The sequence below is a fragment of the Danio aesculapii genome, chromosome 15 (assembly GCF_903798145.1).
Source record: "Danio aesculapii chromosome 15, fDanAes4.1, whole genome shotgun sequence".
Taxonomy (NCBI): domain Eukaryota; kingdom Metazoa; phylum Chordata; class Actinopteri; order Cypriniformes; family Danionidae; genus Danio; species Danio aesculapii.
The window spans coordinates 15662505-15683043 of NC_079449.1; the positions used below are offsets into that span (position 1 = coordinate 15662505).

At 34.8% G+C, this 20539-nt stretch overlaps 1 protein-coding gene across 1 annotated transcript in view; it reads left to right on the forward strand.

Moving 5' to 3' along the window:
- nbeab (neurobeachin b) overlaps positions 1-20539 on the forward strand; it is a 344764-nt gene that overhangs the window by 22601 nt on the left and 301624 nt on the right. Inside the window, exons 9-15 of the mRNA XM_056474110.1 lie at positions 580-1539; positions 5851-6068; positions 8589-8742; positions 11828-12008; positions 15673-15797; positions 18309-18416; positions 19952-20120. Of these exons, the coding sequence (XP_056330085.1) occupies positions 580-1539; positions 5851-6068; positions 8589-8742; positions 11828-12008; positions 15673-15797; positions 18309-18416; positions 19952-20120 (1915 nt within the window). The remainder of the gene's footprint in view (positions 1-579; positions 1540-5850; positions 6069-8588; positions 8743-11827; positions 12009-15672; positions 15798-18308; positions 18417-19951; positions 20121-20539) is intronic.

Below are 20539 nucleotides of genomic sequence, written 5' to 3' on the forward strand. Positions count from 1 at the left end.
TAGATAGATAGATAGATAGATAGATAGATGGACGGATGGACAGACGGATGAATGGATGGATGAATGGATGGATGAATATGAAGGTATAGATAGAGGGACGGATGGATAATCAATTGAATGGATGAATGAAAGATAGATAGATAGATAGATAGATAGATAGATAGATAGATAGATAGATAGATAGATAGATAGATAGATAGATAGATAGATAGATAGATAGATAGATAGATAGATAGATAGACGGACGGACAGATGGATAGATGGATAGATGGATGGATGAATATGAAGGTATAGATAGATGGATGGATGGACGGACGGATGGATAATCAATTGAAAGATAGATAGATAGATAGATAGATAGATAGATAGATAGATAGATAGATAGATAGATAGATAGATAGATAGATAGATAGATAGATAGATAGATAGATAGATAGATAGATAGATAGATGGATTGATTGATTGATTGATTGATTGATTGATTGATTGATTGATTGATTTTTGGACCGTATTGAAAGAGCACTTACTTTTCCTGAATACTTTAGAAGCCTAAAGTTTTTACCAATATTTGTTTGGCAGGTGACATATGAAGCACACAAGGAATATTTAGCCAAAATGTACGAGGAATACCAGCGACAGGAAGAAGAGAACATTAAGAAAGGCAAGAAAGGGCTTGTCAGCACCATTTCAGGACTCTCAGCCCAGGCATCAGCCATCAAAGGCACTCTCGAGCTGGACGCAGACTCCCAAACCCAGACTCCAGAGAGTGAAGCAGATGAACCAGAGACCACGGATTCTGGTCGGAACCTCCTGTCTGAAACCAAAAGTTTGGATGAGGACAACCCAGCCTCAGGTGTCCACGTGGAAGTTCATGACCTGCTTGTAGACATCAAAGCAGAGAAGGTTGAAGCCACAGAGGTGAAGATGGACGACCTGGACCTCCTGCCTGTCACCGAGAATGGAGGCTTGGTGGAAGTGGACTCTCTTCTTGATAATGTCTACTCGGCTGCAGTGGAGAAGCTAAACAGCAGCGTAAACAATGTACTAGTACCTAAAGCCAGTCTAGAAAACAAAAACTCTGGTCCTCTCATCACACTGGCAGACGAAAAAGATGCCATTTCAAGTAACAACACCTTCCTCTTTGGGACATTGGCGAGCAGCTCGGGGGAAAACCTTCTTCCTGAAATTGGCCCGTCTGAACCTCTTCCTCTCTCAGGAGTAGAGCCTCAGGTTCATACAAGTTCTAGCGCAGACCTTGGGCTTTTGGCTCTCATGACGAAGAGCTCAAAAGAGTTGAGTGCCAACACAGTGGCTTTGGAGGATGACAGCTTTAAGATGCAGCCAGCTTTGAGTGGTTTCAACATCTCTGAAGGGGAAAGCCTGACTAAATGCCCGGGGCAGGTGGAGACGGTGGCAGTAGATCTGGAGCAAGGAGCTTCTGGGGTAAAAGATGTCACCAGCACTACATCAGACACTGAGAAATCAGATGATGGCAAAGAAAAAGAGATTAAGAAGATTCAGACGACTGCTACAACACAGGTAACTGAAATGTTTACTTGTATTGCTTGGTTGCTTAAACCAGTGTTTCCCAACCTTGTTCCTGCAGGCATACCAACAGTACATGTTTTGGATGTCTCCCTTATCTGAACCATTCATTTCAGGTTTTTGGGTCTCTTCTAATGTTCTGATGATTTGATTCAGGTGTGTTTGAATAGGCAGAGGTTGAAAATGTGTACTGTTGGTGTGCCTTCAGGAACAGGGTTGGGAAATACTGGCTTAAATGATAAAAAACATGGCCACCATTTACCAAAATGTAACCAATAAAATAAACAATAAAGAAGAATAAATGAATTAACAAATCAGCAAATTAATTGTAACATTAACAATGTGTTTGACAGGGTGTCCGTGGGGTTTTAAAAAATATTAAAAGTTGATAAATCAATTATGAGAAAATTAAGGCCCTTAAAAGGTATTAAAAAGTCTTAATCCCATTTTTACGAGGTCTTAATTTTTTTTTCAAGCGTTGTCCAAGTTTTTGTTCAAGTGTTTGACTCTAAAAAAAGCATAAATATATTTATTTTCTGGGTGCGTCTGGCCAAGCTCCTCTGCTTGGGTGATGTCAAGTAATTTGTGACAAACGCGGAAAGGTGATGTGACGCTCTCCACATAGCGAAATCATAGAGCAGGTCTATTAATTTTTCGGCCTGCAAGGCAGTTTGTTTTGGCCCTCCAAATAGTGTGACCAAGACATCAAAATTAATTTAGTTCAGTTGAAAAAATGCTGCTATAGTTATGAAGTGACGTGCGTCTGTTCAATATAGCACGAGCTGCCATTGAAGGCTGCGCAGAGCGTAAATCACCTGACATTAAGCGAGTGGTGCGAGCAGCCGAAAACATTTGAATACTTGAGCTTAAAGGCTTCTCAATGGCGCGTTTCTATTGCACGGAATGAAACTGCTGCAACTAAACAAAGTTATGCCATCTGTGCGCTAGTTTTAAGTTCCGAGCTTATATCACATATTTTGATATATTAAATCACGTCTTTTCCGCACATGTTCGTTATTTCCAGTGTAAGAATATATGTTAATATGCGTGCGCAAGGGGAGTGTTGCGCTCGCGCCTTTCAGACGCACAGCGTAGAAAACATCTCACACCATAGCAGTGAGAGTTGTGCGAGGCTTTCAGTGCAAAGTAAACAAAAGATATGTTAGACAAATTATTTCAAATGATTAAAATGATTATGTCTGTATGAACGCAGGTGATGACAACAGTTCATTTAAATACTTAGCTAATATAAAGCTTGAATTTATATTAGACAAGATAACCGTGAAACCATGATTATTCTTCATACTATATAATCGTATAATTGTTGCATCTATAATTGTTATGCAGTTCAAAACATAACATATGAATGTGTCTGAATGTAGAAGAGGCCTACATAAGCAATGCACTGCTTTTGTTGTGCTCTGAAATACAACATTTGAATGTTTGTAAAAAAAAAAAAAAAAGCCTGTTGTACAATGCAGTGGTGTTATGTAGTTTCAAAATACAGTATATTAACATTTTAATGTAGAAAAATACAACGTGGGTGTCTTAAGGAGCAAAAATACAACATATGGGCTCTTATATGCTGTTGTGTCATCACTCATATTGCAAGTCTTATCTCTCCGGCCCCTCATTTGGGATGCTTTTCATGAACTGGCCCCCTTGACAAACTAATTGAATAGCCCTGCCATAGAGCAAAACAGATGTCAAAATGGGATAATGCAAGTTTGCGTACTCCTGGTTGGAGAAAGACGAGTTTAAACAGTGGCTGAAGCCTGTTGCTGAAAACAACCACAACCACATAATTTATTCTTTTGAGCTTTCGTTTCTTCCAAGCTTATCTAAGTTCTGTTGCACGGTTCTGCTCTATTCATTTTTTTAACTACAACTGTTTATTAACAACTGTTTATCAAGGTAAAGGTTTGATACTGATTAGAACTTGAAGTGGCGATGAGATCTTAAAATATTCTGAGAAGGTCTTTAAAAAGTCTTAAAAAGGTATTGAAATTTCCCCTTAGGATTCCTGCATATACCCTGGTTTTAGTATAGGTTGTTTTCACATGACGTCATTGATGACGCGCGAGACTGAAATGGAGGGCAGGAAGGGATTCTTCTACATAGGAATCGCTATCAGAAGATAAAAATGTTTACATTTTTTGTTGTTTATAGTTGTTTAAATTAGCCAAAATGATGAATGCCAAACAGCTTTTATAGACTTTCGCTCATAAAGGGGGAAACGTTCAAGAAATTGGCTTAAAAACAGATGAAAAGGTGGTATGTAATAAACATTAATTCAATATACTCATGTGTTTGAAAATTTGTTTGACAGCACTAATAATTATTATATACAGGCCTAGCTATGTGTGTTCTATGTTAATGTGTTATATAAAAATCAGATACAATCACCACCACACTTATACAAAGTCCAGAAGACCATAACTAACGTACCCTGCCCTGCAGTCGCTGCAATGAAATCTCTGTCTTGTTTTGCAATAATCTATGTCTTTACTGGCGTTTCAGCAGAATAAATAACCGTAACATTAACATCTAGATGTGTAGCAGCGTTGAATGTTTGATGGTAAGTTCATCAATCAAACAACAAAAGACAGTTATTATTTTGAAGCCTTGTTTACCATCCACTAAATATATATATATAATAATGATGATAATAATAATATAGACTGTGCATCCATGCTTTGATGTGCTTTCATCTGTGTTTTTTTTTTGTCTGGAAGATATAATGTTATCCGCATGGAAAAACCTATAATAATTTATAATGTTTTTAAACCACACTATAGTAAAGTTTAGAATGTATAGTACAGCTCTTTGTTAATGAATGCTACAGAATACTGGTAAACTGATAAACTGTAATAAATACTGTAAAGTGAGGTGCGTTGTGATGTTGTATAATATAAAAATGTAGCCTATTTGATGATTTGTTTATTATTACAGTTGTTTTGTACCATAACCATATAATTACTAGGACAGTTTTAACTTATGTATGCTTCAAAACACTATAGTACTTAGCCTACTATAATATTTTTTTCATGTAATAGTTTACAGTAGCTATATACAGCCTCGATGACAGGCAAATATATTTTAGTTCAGTAAAAAACTCAGTCTTCTTCATGATATAAGGATCATGCCCAACATATGTGCTTACTTTCTACTTATGTCTCCTTGGAATTATGGTATAAATCGCAAAAATACGGACTTTCCCCTATGTTTCCCATTCAGTTTTTTTACTTCCTGCCCTCCATCCGAATTTCGTGCCTCACCAGAACCATGTAACTGAAAACAACCTATATGCTTTAGCAAATATTTGCCCGCGATTCAGCTTTTTTCAGTCATGTTGACAGAAGGCACAGAAACAGAAAGCACTTGCTATTTTACTAATTAAAAAAAATAATTAAGTAGTTTTGTTGTAATTATGAATATACACAAATAAAAATAGACCCATTACAGTGTTTGTCATCAATATATGACCAAAAATGACAGTATTTTAAGCTCATTTTATAGTCATAATATAATGATACGCTATAACGTGTCTAAACGTTAATTGACCCCAGGAGGTTAAGCAAGCGAATGAATGAATTAATAAATCTGTTGAAAATAATTTGAGTAATAAATCATGATATTGGAAATGTAGTTTAGGATAGAATGCATCAAGAGTATGTTAAAAATCCAATGGGATTTCTTATTGACACCTTTATTCCTGCCAAACTCTTTTCTTAGGATTTGTGGGATATATAGAGGACCCTGGAGTATGCGGCCTTCAACTATCAGGAATGCAAAACTGTCACCGTTTATTTAATATCACAAATGCCATTGAGAACCACTTAATATCCCTCAAAACACTAAAAAACATCATAACAAGTTTGATTAATATATTAGATGTAATTGAATTAAATGTATAAACTTGGTTCCAATGAATGAATGATAAATCTGTTGAAAATAATTTGAGTAATAAATCATGATATTGGAAATGTAGTTTAGGATGGAATGCATCAAGAATATGTTAAAATTCCAAAGAGATTTCTTATTGACATCTTTATGCCTGCCAAAACCCATTTCTGAGGATTTGTGGGATATACAGAAGACCCTGGAGTATATGCGTCCTTCAAGAACACCTTTAAAGTTGTTTTCTTGCATGAAGGATTTTCTGTAGGGCTTTTGTAAGGATGAACATGATCTCTCCTCAATACCGTGAGAATTTATCCCAAAATCTTACATCTGTCAGAACCACATTTTCCCAGCTGCTTTGTGTTTTAAATGCATCCCTTTTTGATGCATTTCCTCTTTCAGAGTTTGCACGGCCGTTCTGGTAGTCATCTGGATCGAGATCTGCGGGTTGATCTGGGCTTTAGAGCAATGCCGATGACAGAAGAGCAGCGTCGGCAGTTCAGTCCTGGTCCTCGCACCACCATGTTTCGTATCCCAGAGTTCAAGTGGTCCCCGATGCACCAGCGTTTGCTTACGGATCTGCTCTTTGCCCTGGAATCAGATGTACACATTTGGAGAAGGTCAGTAGATGTTATGCTTATCAGTTGAAGTTGGAGTAGATGCCACATTTAATTTGACACGAACAAAAGCAGCGAGGTTGAGATTCATTTTGTCTATTTTGAATTGATTTGGGGGCAACAAGGTGGCTCAGTGGTTTGCACTGTCGCCTCACAACAAGAAGGTCACTGGTTCGAGTCCTAGCTGAATCAATTGGCATTTCTGTGTTAAGTTTACATGTTTTCCCCATGTTTGCGTGAGTTTCCTGCGGGCGCTCTGGTTTTCCCCACAGTCCGAAGACATGCGCTATAGGTGAATTAAATAAACTAAATTGTCTGTAGTGTATGTGTGTGAATGAGTGTGTATGGATGTTTCCCAGTGATGGGTTGCAGCTGGAAGGGCTTCCGCTGCGTAAAACATATGCTGGATAAGTTGACGGTTCATTCCGCTGTGGTGACCCCAGATTAATAAAGGGAATAAGCCGATAAGAAAATGAATGAATGAATTTAATGATTGCTATCAGGATTTGAAGAGACTTTCAACTAGCAAAAAAACAATTGTTTCTGAAGACAATCACCGCACTATTAAGTAGTTTTGTTTATGTCAGTATGCTGCATAGTATAATGGAGTATTTTACTTATATATATGAATTGTGGTCATTGTTGGGGGGTAACTAGTTACCTGTAATGGTGTTACGTAATTCAATTACAAAATAAATGTAACTGTAATTTGTTAATTTGTAATTAAATTACAGTTACTAATGAAAATGTTAAAGATTACAAATGGGCTGACGTCTAAATATATTGAATAATATTAATCTTTGCCTGTTTTTGATATGCACAATGCCTTCTGCTAAGGCCATTTATTAAAGCGGTGCTATTCTGATGCTTTTTGATTGGTAGAGGGGCGCATATATAACAGTTCAGTGCAAAATTTGTTTGCCAGCTGTTAAAATACTTTCGACATCAACAGCTTCAATGTCGAACCTTAAGCATCTGCAGGTATGGAACCTAGCCTTTCTTTATTATATAAAAGTAAATGGTTTTGTCATTATCGTGAGTGTACAGAAATAAATACTCTCTGAGGCGCCGTGTATTATATTATATTAAACATTACATCCAGATGCACAATAAATAGATTCCTATTAACATATTAGTTTTGCGTAATGGCGTCATTGCGTAATCGCAACTCAAAACTACATCTTTATGTAGTATACAAAAATAATTAATGTTTTCTCAAATTGACTGACCATCTCAGCCCAAACATTATTTGAAATATGCCCATTTTAGATTTGTATGAAAAATATAGTTGACTATTTGTAAGAATTTTTTTATTTTTAAATATAACACTGATAATGTTACATTCTTTTAAACAATCACAGCTTGTGTGCTTGTTAAATTTACACATTTGTGAAAGCGACAACAACTACAGCACTATTGGAATTTATTGCTACCTAAATTACCAACAATTGTACATGTTAGCTTATATCAGTAAATTAACAGTTATGAAAAACAATCTGAGCTAGAAATTTACTCTACTGAGTGAAGCCTGCAGCCACTGCTCTTTTGAGTCACTTTTTAAAAGTTGCCAATTGAATGTTGAAAATTGCTAAATTTGTTAATAGGTGCTTTTTGAAAAAAAAAGTTACTAGGGTAGTATGAAAAGTTGCTAAATGTAGCAACAAAACTGCTAAGTTGGCAACACTGGTAGCAAGGCTATTTTATTAGTGTAGCTCCACTACAAGCTACATTTACAAATCACGGATCAATAAGTGACGGCACCGACATTCACAGAGCTGTGAGGCCGGTGTTTAGTCGATGAAAGTAAATCCATATGATAGCGAGAATGAACATTTTTTTTTCCTCTACCTGTTTTTCGGTGGTCGACAACAAACCTTTTGGTACGTTACTGCCACCTCTCGCTCTGGTCGGTGACGTTGCCAATCAATTAGGCTAACACGAGAATCTTGCTTGATGGAAAGATGACTGAGGGAAAGGAGGTCTATATATAGTTTACTGTAGTAAAGGCCAAAGTATACTATGGTAATTACTATTATTTCATTTGTTACTAATGATAGTACATTATGTAGTTTAGCATATTAATGAAGAGGTGTAAATATATATACACAATATGATGCAAAATTTGGATTTACTAACAATAGTAAACAATTTTTTGTTATAAGGTCTGGTTTTGAGGTGGCTGTACTTTAAAATTAAATCAAAACAATCTTAATTCAAGTGATGAAAGGTTTAGGAATTCTAACAGTAAACAGAATGCTACTGTTTGGTATAAATGCTTGAAAATGATTTAGTTGAAAATATCCATCAGAAACTTAAAAGTAATCAAAAAGTAATCAGATGTAATCAGTTACTTTTATAAAGTAATTGAAAAGGTACACTACTTATTACATTTTAAATAGGGTAATCTGTAATCTATTACATTTCCAAAGAAACCTTCCCAACACTGATTGTGGTTTACAGTAAATCTTTTTATCATTGATTACATCTTTATCTTTCTCCCCCTCCTTTTCTTTTTCCCCTCAGTCATTCAACAAAATCCATCATGGACTTTGTCAACAGCAACGAGAACATAATCTTTGTACACAATACCATTCACCTGATCTCACAGATGGTGGATAACATCATCATCGCCTGTGGAGGAATCCTTCCCCTGCTGTCCGCCGCCACTTCCCCTTCTGTAAGTGAGCCAGAGCTTTGACCACACTGACACACAGTGGCCATTGTAGATTACTGCAAGCCGAATTGATCTAAAGCTGGGGTGCCCAAAATTTCTTATGAAGGGCCAAAAACTAAATTTGATTGAGGGTGGTGGGCCGGAGGTAAATATACCAAACTGTAACGTTGTCAATGTAATTTCCTAATTGTTGTATTATAATTCATTATATAATTTATTGATTTTAAAAAAATCTGATTCATTTATCAAAACATTTAATTCCAGTTTGCTTTTTTGTAGCTCAACAGTTAAAAACAAAAGTTATGTTAAATTGGAATTGACAATCTCTGTTAAAGGCATCCCCCCAAAAATTCCCTATCATTTTCCCTCTCCTCTCAGATGGAATGGAGGGCCAAATCAAAGTTGCCTTAGTTTGGGCATCCCTCATCTAAAGAGATAGTTTAACCAAAAAGGAAAAAAATCTGTCACTATTTACTCGCTTCCTGCTTGTTTCAAATCTGTTTGAGTTTCTTTCTTCTGTTAAACACAAAAGAAGATATTCTGAAGAATCTTGATAAGCTGTTGCCATTGAGATCAATATTATTTATTTATTTATTTATTTATTTATTTATTTGTTTACCTACTATATCAATGGCCACCAGTTTCCAACATTCCTCACAATATCTTCTTCTTTGTTCAACTTGACCACTTGAGGGTAAGTAAATGGTGCATAAATTTAGGTTGAGCTATCCCAACTATCTCATTTTTGATTCTTTAAAAAACAGTTTTAATACGCGTTTAATATGTTTTTAATCATTTTTAATTTGTATAAATATTTTGTGTTTATTTTATGAATTTGTATTTATGTAGAGCACTTTGAATTACTTTTGTGTATGAAAAGTGCTATATACTGTAAATAAACTGGCCTTACCTTGTCTTCAATAGAAGCCTCAGATGGAAAGTTCCATATTGGTGTCTGCATCAAGTTACATTTGCATAAGTGATTTATATACACCAGAAACATGTTAAATGCACAAATATTATGTGTTGTTTCAAATAACTTTTATAGAAATAATTAAAAATATAATCAAAGTATGAGTGAAAAAATGTACAGTACAACAGATGTATTTATGGGAAAATGTACTGACTGCGACTAGAATTTATGATTAATAGATGAAGTATTAGTGACAAATGTATTATATTTTAAATAAATACAATTTGATTAAACAGGGTGAGGGGCGGTGCGGTGTCGCAGTGGGTAGCATTGTCACCTCAGCAAGAAGTTCGCTGGTTCGAGCCTCGGCTGGGTCAGTTGGCATATCTGTGTGGAGTTAGCATGTTCTCCTCGTGATTGCGTGCGTTTCCTCCCGGTGCTCCGGTTTCCCCCACAGTCCAAAGACATGTGCTATAGGTTGGGTAAGCTAAAATGAAGTTTGGAGTTTGCATGTTCTCCCCTTGTTGACGTGGGTTTTCTTCCGGGTGCTCCGGTTTCCCCCACTAGTCCAAAGACATGTGCTATAGGTTGGGTAAGCTAAAACTGTTCGTAGTATATGTGTTTGAATGAGTGTGTATGGATGTTTCCCAGTGATGGGTTGCAGCTGGAAGGGCATCCGCTGCGTAAAACATATGCTGGATAAGTTGGCGGTTCATTCCGCTGTGGTGACCCCAGATTAATAAAGGGACTAAGCCGAAAAGAAAATGAATGAATGAATAAATAGGGGGATTATAGTAAGCTTAGTGACAATATATTAAGATTTAAATTTACAATTATTATTATTTATTTTTTGGCTCCGCTGTGATCCTTAAATTATAGGGTTTTATTTTGTATTATTATTATTATTTTATAATATGCAAACTCCACACGAATATGCCAACTGGCCCAGCCGGGACTCGAAGCAGCGAACTTCTTGCTGTGAGGCGACAGTGCTAAACACTAAGCCACCGAGCTGCCTTTATTTATATATTTATTTATTTAATTATATATTTATTTATTTATCTATTTCTTTGTATTAATAAAAACATTTTTTAGTCTTTGATCCATCAACAATAAAACAGAATTCCCTTTCATGTGTCCTGATTTTATGTCATTTATTGCTTATTTCATTTTAACTTTCTAACTAATTTTTGTTCTCTTTCATTTCATTTATTTATGCAAAGAATTCCAAGGTCAGTACACCAAAATATTGATATATTTAGAATGTTTTGTGGTTCATTTCCATTTTCGCTCACTTAGGGATGCCATGCATTCTTTTAATTAAAAAGAACTAATTTCCATTTAGTAGTTTTCTAACTTTCCTTCCATCTTTTGTTTGTGATTTTAGCCTAGGAATAATTTGGTCAAAAGAAACGTTTTTTTTTTTTTCAGTTTTTTTAATTGTTAGATTAAAATTATTTAATACAGTTAACACAAGCATTGTTTTTTAAAATTATGTTAAATATTTAATTCAGTAAAAGCAATGATAGTTCTCATAAATTTACAATAATTAGATATATTTTGTGTAATACACTACTGATTTTTTTTAATGAAGCAATTTTTAAGCATTATTTTAATCATAAAGGAGATTTTGTATTTACGTTTTTACAAATATTTTAAAAGATTTATATTTCAAAACAATTAAATAAATAATCTAAAAAATAATGTTTGCTTTTTCTTTAAAATGAAACAAAATCTTTCTGTAAAGATCATGATGGATCTTATGTAAAGATTACATGGTTTCTTGATGAAAAGAATAAGATATAAAAACTTATAAAGATTGCAGTCCTGTTTCACTGATGTTTTATTGGATTTGTAATCACATGCAGTTTGTGTTAACAAATGCAACTTCTTTTAAAACCAACCCCAGTAGTAGGGTTTTTATTCCATTAAAACTACAAAAAAGTACATTTTACCACCCCGCAAAAGACTCCCATTGACAATCCTGCATCCTGGAAAGCATCACAGCCTTGCATGAGCTTTCTCATCGCGTTTCACATTTTACCAAACTCACCTCATTCCCAGCCTGAATGTTTTCACATCACAAGTGATGATTTCATGTTAATGTGATTTCAAATGTGCAAACAAGATGACCTGAAGTGATAAAAGCCCTTGTGCTCTTGATTATTGTGTCAGAGTGAGATGGAAGGCCTGGAGGTGACGCAGGGCATGTCGTCTGAGACCGCCGTGATTTTTCTGACCCGTCTGATGGCCATAGTGGATGTGCTGGTCTTCGCCAGTTCACTCAACTTCAGCGAGATTGAAGCTGAGAAAAACATGTCCTCAGGTGGACTGATGCGACAGTGCCTCAGACTAGGTGTGTAGATGTTTGTGTATGTCAGATCACATTTTAAAGAACACAACAGAACAAAGAAAACATGTTAAGATGTTTAAAATAGCTTGGTTTATCTGTTTAGGCCATGTGCAAGAGAGTCTAAAAGTCTAAAAAGCAAAGCAAAAGCAAAAAAACTCTAAAGCAACACTCAACAAATTATTTTGGCTGCTTCTTCGAACTACTTATTTAAAATAAAATTAGCTGAATCTGCACATTTTGAGGATTTTTTTGGGGGGGTATTAGTTTTTTGTTAATCTTCCTAAATTTGTAAATACAATTAAGTGAAATTAATTGATTTGCATTGGGACAACATTAAGAAAGTGTGTGGAACCCAGCATTTTTACAATGAAAGAAACATTCAAAATTATTTCAAGTGTTATTTTTTATCACACTTTATCAATGTGTCCCTGTAGATTTTACCACATATTTTTTCTGACGTTTTCTCAAAATGATTTTTTTCTCTTGCATCTTTAAAAAAAAAGCCTCAACTTCAACTTCACATCAAACTTTTATTCACATATACTAAAGTTTTATTCATATCTATATTCTTCAGGGTGTCCGCGGGGTCTTAAAAAAGTATTAAAAGTTGATAAATCAATGTAGAGAAATTTAAGGCCCTTAAAAATTATTAAAAAGTCTTAAATGCTATATTGCAAGGTGTTAAATTTGATATTTTTGATTATGAAATGTATTGTTGTATTCTAAAGTTTGCCTGAATTGAATCTGTGAATATCTGGATGCTGTGTAGTTTATGAAATCAATGAAATCCTAGCAGATTTGACATCATGCGGCTTTGTTTACTGCAGTAACTGAGGCATCACCATTATTTCTGCAGTTCAATAGGTGACCACCTACTGAATTAGCTAGATTTAATAGATTTTTATGCAGTATATGAATAGTTTTTTTATATTTGGATTAATTTCTTACATTAATACTTAGTTAATATACTGCTAGTTAAAATCTCGCCAGTGTTCCGTTGAAAAATGGTTAAAAGGTCTTAAATGTATGGAAAGTGTCTTAAGTCTTTTATTGAATTTCACTTTCTGATTCTTGTACAGTATATACTCTGATATTCTTAATGTAGGATTGATTAACAGGGTGTCCGCAGGGTCTTAAAGTCTTAAAATGACTTGAATTTTTAAAAAAGAAAATTGACAGAAATATTGTTTTGTAGGTCTTAAATTATTTTAAACAGGACTTAATTTTAAAAGTTTTCCAAGAAAAGTCCGACATCCATCCAATCGCCAAGAGTATATCTCAATAGTTTATTTTTTACATATATATTTAAGTTTTTTTATTGCAAAGAGATGTTTATTTCACAACAGCTGTTAAACAGTTTTACAGCAAATTCTCTTAAGTTTCCTAATCAGGCAAAGAAAACTAAAAACAATTACACAATTTCTCATGATAAAAACAGCAATATATCCCCTTACATGATCTTCCATTTACACAAAAACTATTTACACAAGTAAGTAATTGTAATTATAATGTTATAGTAATGTTTATAAATAGGCATGAAACTTAAGGTTTTATAACAGAAGTGCATGCGGTTGAATAGGAGTTATAGTCAATTCATTTGGACCAAAAGCAAACAAATATATATATTTTTAATTATCCATGTATTTTTCTTCATAATAAATTTTTGACATTATGTTGAATTTTTTTTTTTATACAATTAGGGTTTTCTTGTTTTTGCAAATTAAAATATGTGGTTAAGAAATAGCTACATTTGATTTTTTTTCCCATGTAGAAGTTTAATATTTAATTCATAATGGTCTTAAAAAGGTTATAAAAATCTTACATTTGACTTGATAAAATCTGCAGAACCCCTGATTAAAGATTTATTTTTATTGTTATATGCACAACATTTTATTTTTAATTTAAAATGTCAATTTTTGGTCACGCTTTATTTAAAGTTCAAATTCTTGTTATTAACAAACCATGACATTTAGCAACCTCCTAAATTGCTGCTTATTAATAGTAATTAAGGAAGCTTTAGGTATTGGGTAGGATTAGGGATGTAGAATAAGATCATACAAAATATGTACTTTATACGTATTAATAAACAGCCAACATATTAATAAAAGCCAAGTAATAAGCCGCTAGTTAACAGTGAGAATTGTTCTCTGTACTAAAATCTTACCAATTTGAGGGGCTGTTTGCAGAAGTATTAGTATTTTTTGTACTACTTCATTCACCTTAAAAACAGATTTAATGGGCCATGAAACCCCCCTCTTTCAGTTCAAGTCTACCTCAGACTTCAAAAAATGCCATAATGGGCGCGGAGTGCAGAGGGAGGAGTGGGCGTGGCCAGCATAGCAGGGGAAAAAGAGGGGAGCGAACAACTGTTGTCAGTTGGCTCACAAAATGAGACACACTGTGAGGAGACCCATGATTTTATAGTTTACAAAGTTAAAATGCAAAGAAATAAACAGTGATTTAATGCCCTGATACATATGTTATTCTTAATTTCATTTACACATAACCACAATTTGTTATATCATTTTAAAGATAATCATGTAAACACTATGAATGAGGTGGACTTCTCTCCGGACTAAATCCCCGAGTCTGAATGCAGACACAGTGGATAGCAGTGCAGCAGCTCTCTTGCCCTGTCTATTCCAGCCATTAGCCCTGCCGCTAATCCGGAGAATTTTAAAAATAGGTGAACACAGCATCATAGATATAGGCGATGTGTCTGAATGGTAACGAACTCAACTGATAAAAGCCAAAGTCCGCCATTCTCCAATCCGTTCTCCCGACAAAAATGCTTGCTGCAAACCAACAACTTTGTACCGGCCCTGATAGCATTGAGGGGAATACATGTAACAAACCCTGTGAATCATAGAAACAAACACATATGACCTTTCATGAACGGCTAAATACTGCTTGCTGTGCGTGGACGCAGTCTCACCCAGTGGGTCTCACAGCTTGGCAGGTCTGCCTTGCCTTCGGAAAGCACATGCTCTCATGAATAATTAAGAAGCAGGGTCTTCTCATAGGATCAGAAATCTTCGCTATGAATAATAATGAGAAACCGATGTGTTATCACTCCACTAGCAGATTTGCGATACGTTACGATTTTGATCCCCAAAATTTATTTTAAACCCGGAAGATGAAAAAATAGCTGACAAAAATATCCAGTTTTCCCCACAAGTAAAGCTGCTCCAATTAAAGTACTCCAAAGTTTCTTAAACATTTAAAAGGGTAATTTACCAAAAAAATAAATAAATATACTCAACACAATTGGTTTCATACCTTTATGAGTTCCCTTTTTTTATTGTACGCAAACAATAACGCAAGATATGTTGAAAATCAGCAGCCATTGACTTAATTTTTTTTTCTACTATGGATTTCAAGGGCTACCAATTACCAACATTGTTCAAAATCTTTTGTGTTCAACAGAAAAAAAAAAAAAAAACGTTACTCAAACAGGTGAATACAGTATATTGTACGTCAATTGTTTTTAATAGGTGAACTATCCCTTAGACAACAAGGTAGTGGCGTCATTACAATTCAAGCGGACACTGTTTTGATAAATCAGCACCTGGAATTGGAATTGTAACGTTTCTAGAGTTAAATTGTAATCACTTTATTTTAGCTCATGATAGAGTTTCCTCTTTCTCTTCATGTATGTGTGTTACAGTGTGTTGTGTGGCTGTGAGGAACTGTTTGGAGTGTCGTCAGCGTCAGAGGGACAGGAGTCTGAAATCCTCTTTGTCCTTCAGTAAGTCTCAGGAGGGCCTGCAAAGTGTGTCCACAGCCAGCAAGGTACCCAGTTCACCACACACACTGTTACTCTGCATCCATGCTTAATGCATAATTCCATACTATGCATTTAAAGTAACATTTTGATATTATGTGTTTTTTCATATTGTTAGTGTTGCATGCATGTCTATTTATATGTCTAGATATGTAATAGGTTGTGTAAAATATATTTATTAATAATATAAATGATAAATACATGTACTTATCATTATTATAACTGGCTACCATATACAGGTAGGTCCATACATTTTTAGATATCGACACAATTCTAATATTTTTAGCTCTATACACCAACACAATGATTTTGAACTAAAATGAACAAGATGTGCTTTAACTGCAGACTGGCAGCTTTAATTTAAGAGTATTTACGACGCTGTAGAAATTACTACAGTTTGCATATGTGCTTCCCACTTGTTAAAGGTCCAAAAGTAATTGGACAGAATAATAATCATAAATCAAACTTTTACTTTTTAATACTTGGTTGCAAATCCTTTGCAGTCAATTACAGCCTGAAGTCTGGAACGCATACCACCAGACGCTGGGTTTTTAATCCTTGTTGGTGCTCTGCCAGGCCTCTACTGCAACTGTCTTCAGTTCCTGCTTGTTCTTGGGGCATTTTCCCTTCAGTTTTGTCCTTAGCAAGTGAAATGCATGCTCAATCGGATTCAGGTCAGGTGATTGACTTGGCCATTACATAACATTCCACTTCTTTCCCTTCAAAAAGTCTTTGGTTGCTTTTGCAGTCATTTTCCATCTGCACTGTGAAGCATCGTCCAATGAGTTCTGAAGCATTTGGCTTAATATGAGCTGAAAGTATTTCCTGAAACACCTCAGAATTCATCCTCCTGCTTTTGTCAGCTGTCACATCATCAATAAATACTAGAGAACCAGTTCCATTGACAGCCATACATGCCCACGCCATGACACTACCACCACCATGCTTCGCTGCTTGAGCAGTTCCTTTCCTTCTCCATACTCTTCCCATCACTCTGGTACAAGTTGATCTTGGTCTCATCTGTCTATAGGATATTGTTCCAGCACTGTGAAGGCTTTTTTAGAACTCTAATCTGGCCTTCCTGTTTTTGAGGCTCGCCAATGGTTTACATCTTGTGGTGAACCCTCTGTATTCACTTTGGTGTAGTCTTCTCTTGATTGTTGACTATGACACACATACACCTACCTCCTGGAGAGTGTTCTCAGTCTGGCCAACTGTTGTAAAGGGTGTTTTTTTCACCAGGGAAAGAATTCTTTGGTCATCCACAACAGTTGTTTCCATGGTCTTCCGGGTCTTTTGGTGTTGCTGAGCTCACTGGTGCGTTCTTTCTATTTAAGAATGTCCCCAACAGTTGTTTTGGCCATGCCTAATGTTTTTGCTATCTCTCTGATGGGTTTGTTTTGTTTTTTCAGCCTAATGATGGCTTGCTTGACTGATATTAACAGCTCTTTGGATCTCATCTTGAGAGTTGACTAACAGATTCTAAATGCAAATATCACACTTGGAATGAACTCTAGACCTTTTATCTGCTCATTGTAATTGGGATAATGAAGGAACAACACCAACCTGGTCATGGAACAGCTGAGAAGCCAATTATCCAATTACTTTTGGACCCTTAACAAGTGGGAGGCACATATGCAAACTGTTGTAATTTCTACAGCTTTCACCTGATTTGGAAGTAAATACTCTCAAATTAAAGCTGACAGTCTGCAGTTAAGTTTGTTTCATTTCAAATCCATTGTGTTGGTGGACAGAGCAAAAATGATAGAATTGTGTCAATGTCCAAATATTTATGGGCCTAACTGTATATTTATATGTCTCAAATCTTGATTTAGCACACTGGATACTTTTTTAGATAAATGATAATGAAAATGTAGAAATAAAAAACACTGGGCTACCATTATCAGTTTGAATTGCTGTTTAACCCAGCATAATGAGCTGATTTCATTTTTTTACAATTATCATTACCATTTTTTAAATAGTATTATTATCTATGTACTTCAACCTCATACATTAATTGATACTCATATTCTTTTTAGCAAGCTTTTATATTCATATTAATGTCAGACGATGATCACATGCAGGTACATTTTTAAAGTTTTTTTTGGCTTCTTTTGTAAATTTAAGTTTTAAGATTTAATTAGTAGCTTTTTACCAGCTGAAGTTCTCAAATGCACTTGTTCTTAAATGTTTAATTCACTTCATGTTGTAGATATTTAATTGAATACATTTTCTTATTGTATTTCAATCTGCACTAGATAGAATGACAGAAAGGCGGATGGATAGATGGATGCATAGACAGATAGCTAACATGGATTCTGCTCATGAGCAGTTGTACTGTAGGCATTCTTTCTGTATTTCTTGCAGAGTGAAATCAGTCTTGCCACATTTGATTTTTTTTCAGCAGCATTGTCACGTTATGTGTGATTTGGTGCTTTGGGCATGGTGTGAATATGAAAATGAGATCTTGCAATGTGAGAACTGTTAAACGTCTCAAATATCTGCTTTTCTTGCCTTAGACCACCATAGAAAATTTTCCAAGTAATGTTTCTCCAATTAAGGACCCGGACCGACTTCTGCAAGATGTGGACATTAACCGTCTGCGAGCTGCTGTCTTTCGGGACGTTGTGAGTTAATGGCAGATCATTTATTCTATTGTATTCTATTGTATTGTATTCTATTCTATTCTATTCTATTCTGAGTTAGTCTCATGATCTATTTTAGTTTTGTTTTCTTTTTTTGTTTTGTTTTGTTTTGTTTTCTTCTCTTTTGATTTGTTTTGTTCTCTTTTGGTTCGTTTTGTTTGTTTTGTTTTGTTCTCTTTTGTTTTGTTTTCTGTTTTGTTTCAATATGTTTGTTTTGTTTTGTTTTCTTCTCTTTTGTTTTGTTTGTGTTGTTTTCTTCTCTTTTGTTTTCTTTTTTGTTTCATTTTGTTTGTTTTGTTTTGTTTTGTTTTCTTCTGTTTTGTTTTCTTCTGTTTTGCTTTGTTTTCTTCTCTTTTGTTTGTTTTGTATTATTGGATAAAATTTACATTTAAAATCTGTAACTTTTATTTTCTTCATAACCAGTCAGTATTCAAAACCTCATAACCTGTCAGTATTCAAAACAGTCTCCTTACCTCTGCCTGATTTGCAATTTCATTTGTAAAAATGTTTTCGAAATGGAATATTACTAGTAGGTTTTCATAATAATGTCTACCAGTAAAAATAATTTGCGAACATTACATTTAATTACCATCGGTGGTACCATATTGTGATCAGCACAAATGTGGCAAACATTTGAATTACTTGTTCAGATGACATTATCCAGAAAAAAACACAATATTTTGTCAAATGGTCATCAAATATGTGATTGTGAAGAAAAACATCCACACCAGTGCCATGAATAGCTGCAATGAAGGTTTCAACCAGAGATGGCGACAAAAAAGCAAAACTTACGAACTGCAACTTAAATTCTGTGCCTGAAACTATTCTTTGTACACTATATAATGAACTAAATTGAACGTTAGCCATTTTAAGTCTAAGCGAATGACTACATTTGTTCAATTCTTTTGTAGTGATTACCTCAGCAGTCAGAGAAAATATTGCAAATATAATAAACACATTTTTTTTGCTTTCTAGTTGATAAGTATTTCTTATATTATTTTAATAATATAACATGCTTTGCTATATTTACATATTTTACAAACAAATACATGTTTTCGTTTTGAAGGATAATTAAAAAGTAAACATTAAGTATGACAAGCAAGAACTTTTTTGCACCCTTTCTTATCAAATAATACTATCAAAAATGACACTGAATTCAGAAGGTCAAAAAGAAAATATTAGTGGATGCTATTAATAATCATAATTTCAAATTGCCTGCAAAAGACACTGTATTTACCTCACTCAATTTAGTTTCCTCTTTCCTGATATAAATTATAGTGCACTACACACACTACATAGTGATGATTAGTGTATGAGTGAACAAGTGAGGGATTTGATTTGCAGATAAGGTTAATATTTTTGGTTGTTTTTATGTTTATTTTTGTCATATTTGATATATCACTCTTCAAAACAACCCAAACAGTGCACAAAACAGAAACGTAATCAGTATAGTGAATAATTTCGATTTTGCATGACATGTTGATCCCTCTTCATATCCTTTGCTGTGTGTTTCACAGGATGACAGTAAGCAGGCCCAGTTCCTGGCTCTCGCGGTTGTCTATTTCATCTCAGTGCTCATGGTGTCAAAGTACCGGGACATCCTGGAGCCCCAGCGGGAGACGGGCAGGTTCATAAGCCAATCAGGAAGAGGCATTCGGCAGGAGATCAACTCCCCCACCAGCACAGGTGCTTTCTTGGTTGACATAGCTTAATATACTTATTTACAATATAGGCCAAACAGTGGGCTTATTTGCATTACAAATGTATTTTAGCGCCATTAGCTAGGTAGTTTTTTTTTAAATGTCATACTTGATACATTGGAAAAAAAAGTAGGTCTCCACAGGGTCCGTCTCAAGCTGGTGTCAAACACATCTATTATTCATATGCTCCACTAATTATGCCGCATAACATTAAACACCCGCCTCTTGCCATGAAAAATCAGCAGCTTTGTTTGTGAGTTGGTCACAGAATCGAATTGTTTGAAGGAATACAGCAACATACTAATGAAAATGTAAGGGTTTAATGTTTATTTCAGGCAGTTTTAAAAGTTTTTTTGTTAGGAAAGTACAGCACTAGACACATGAAGGTATCAGATTTTCTTGCCA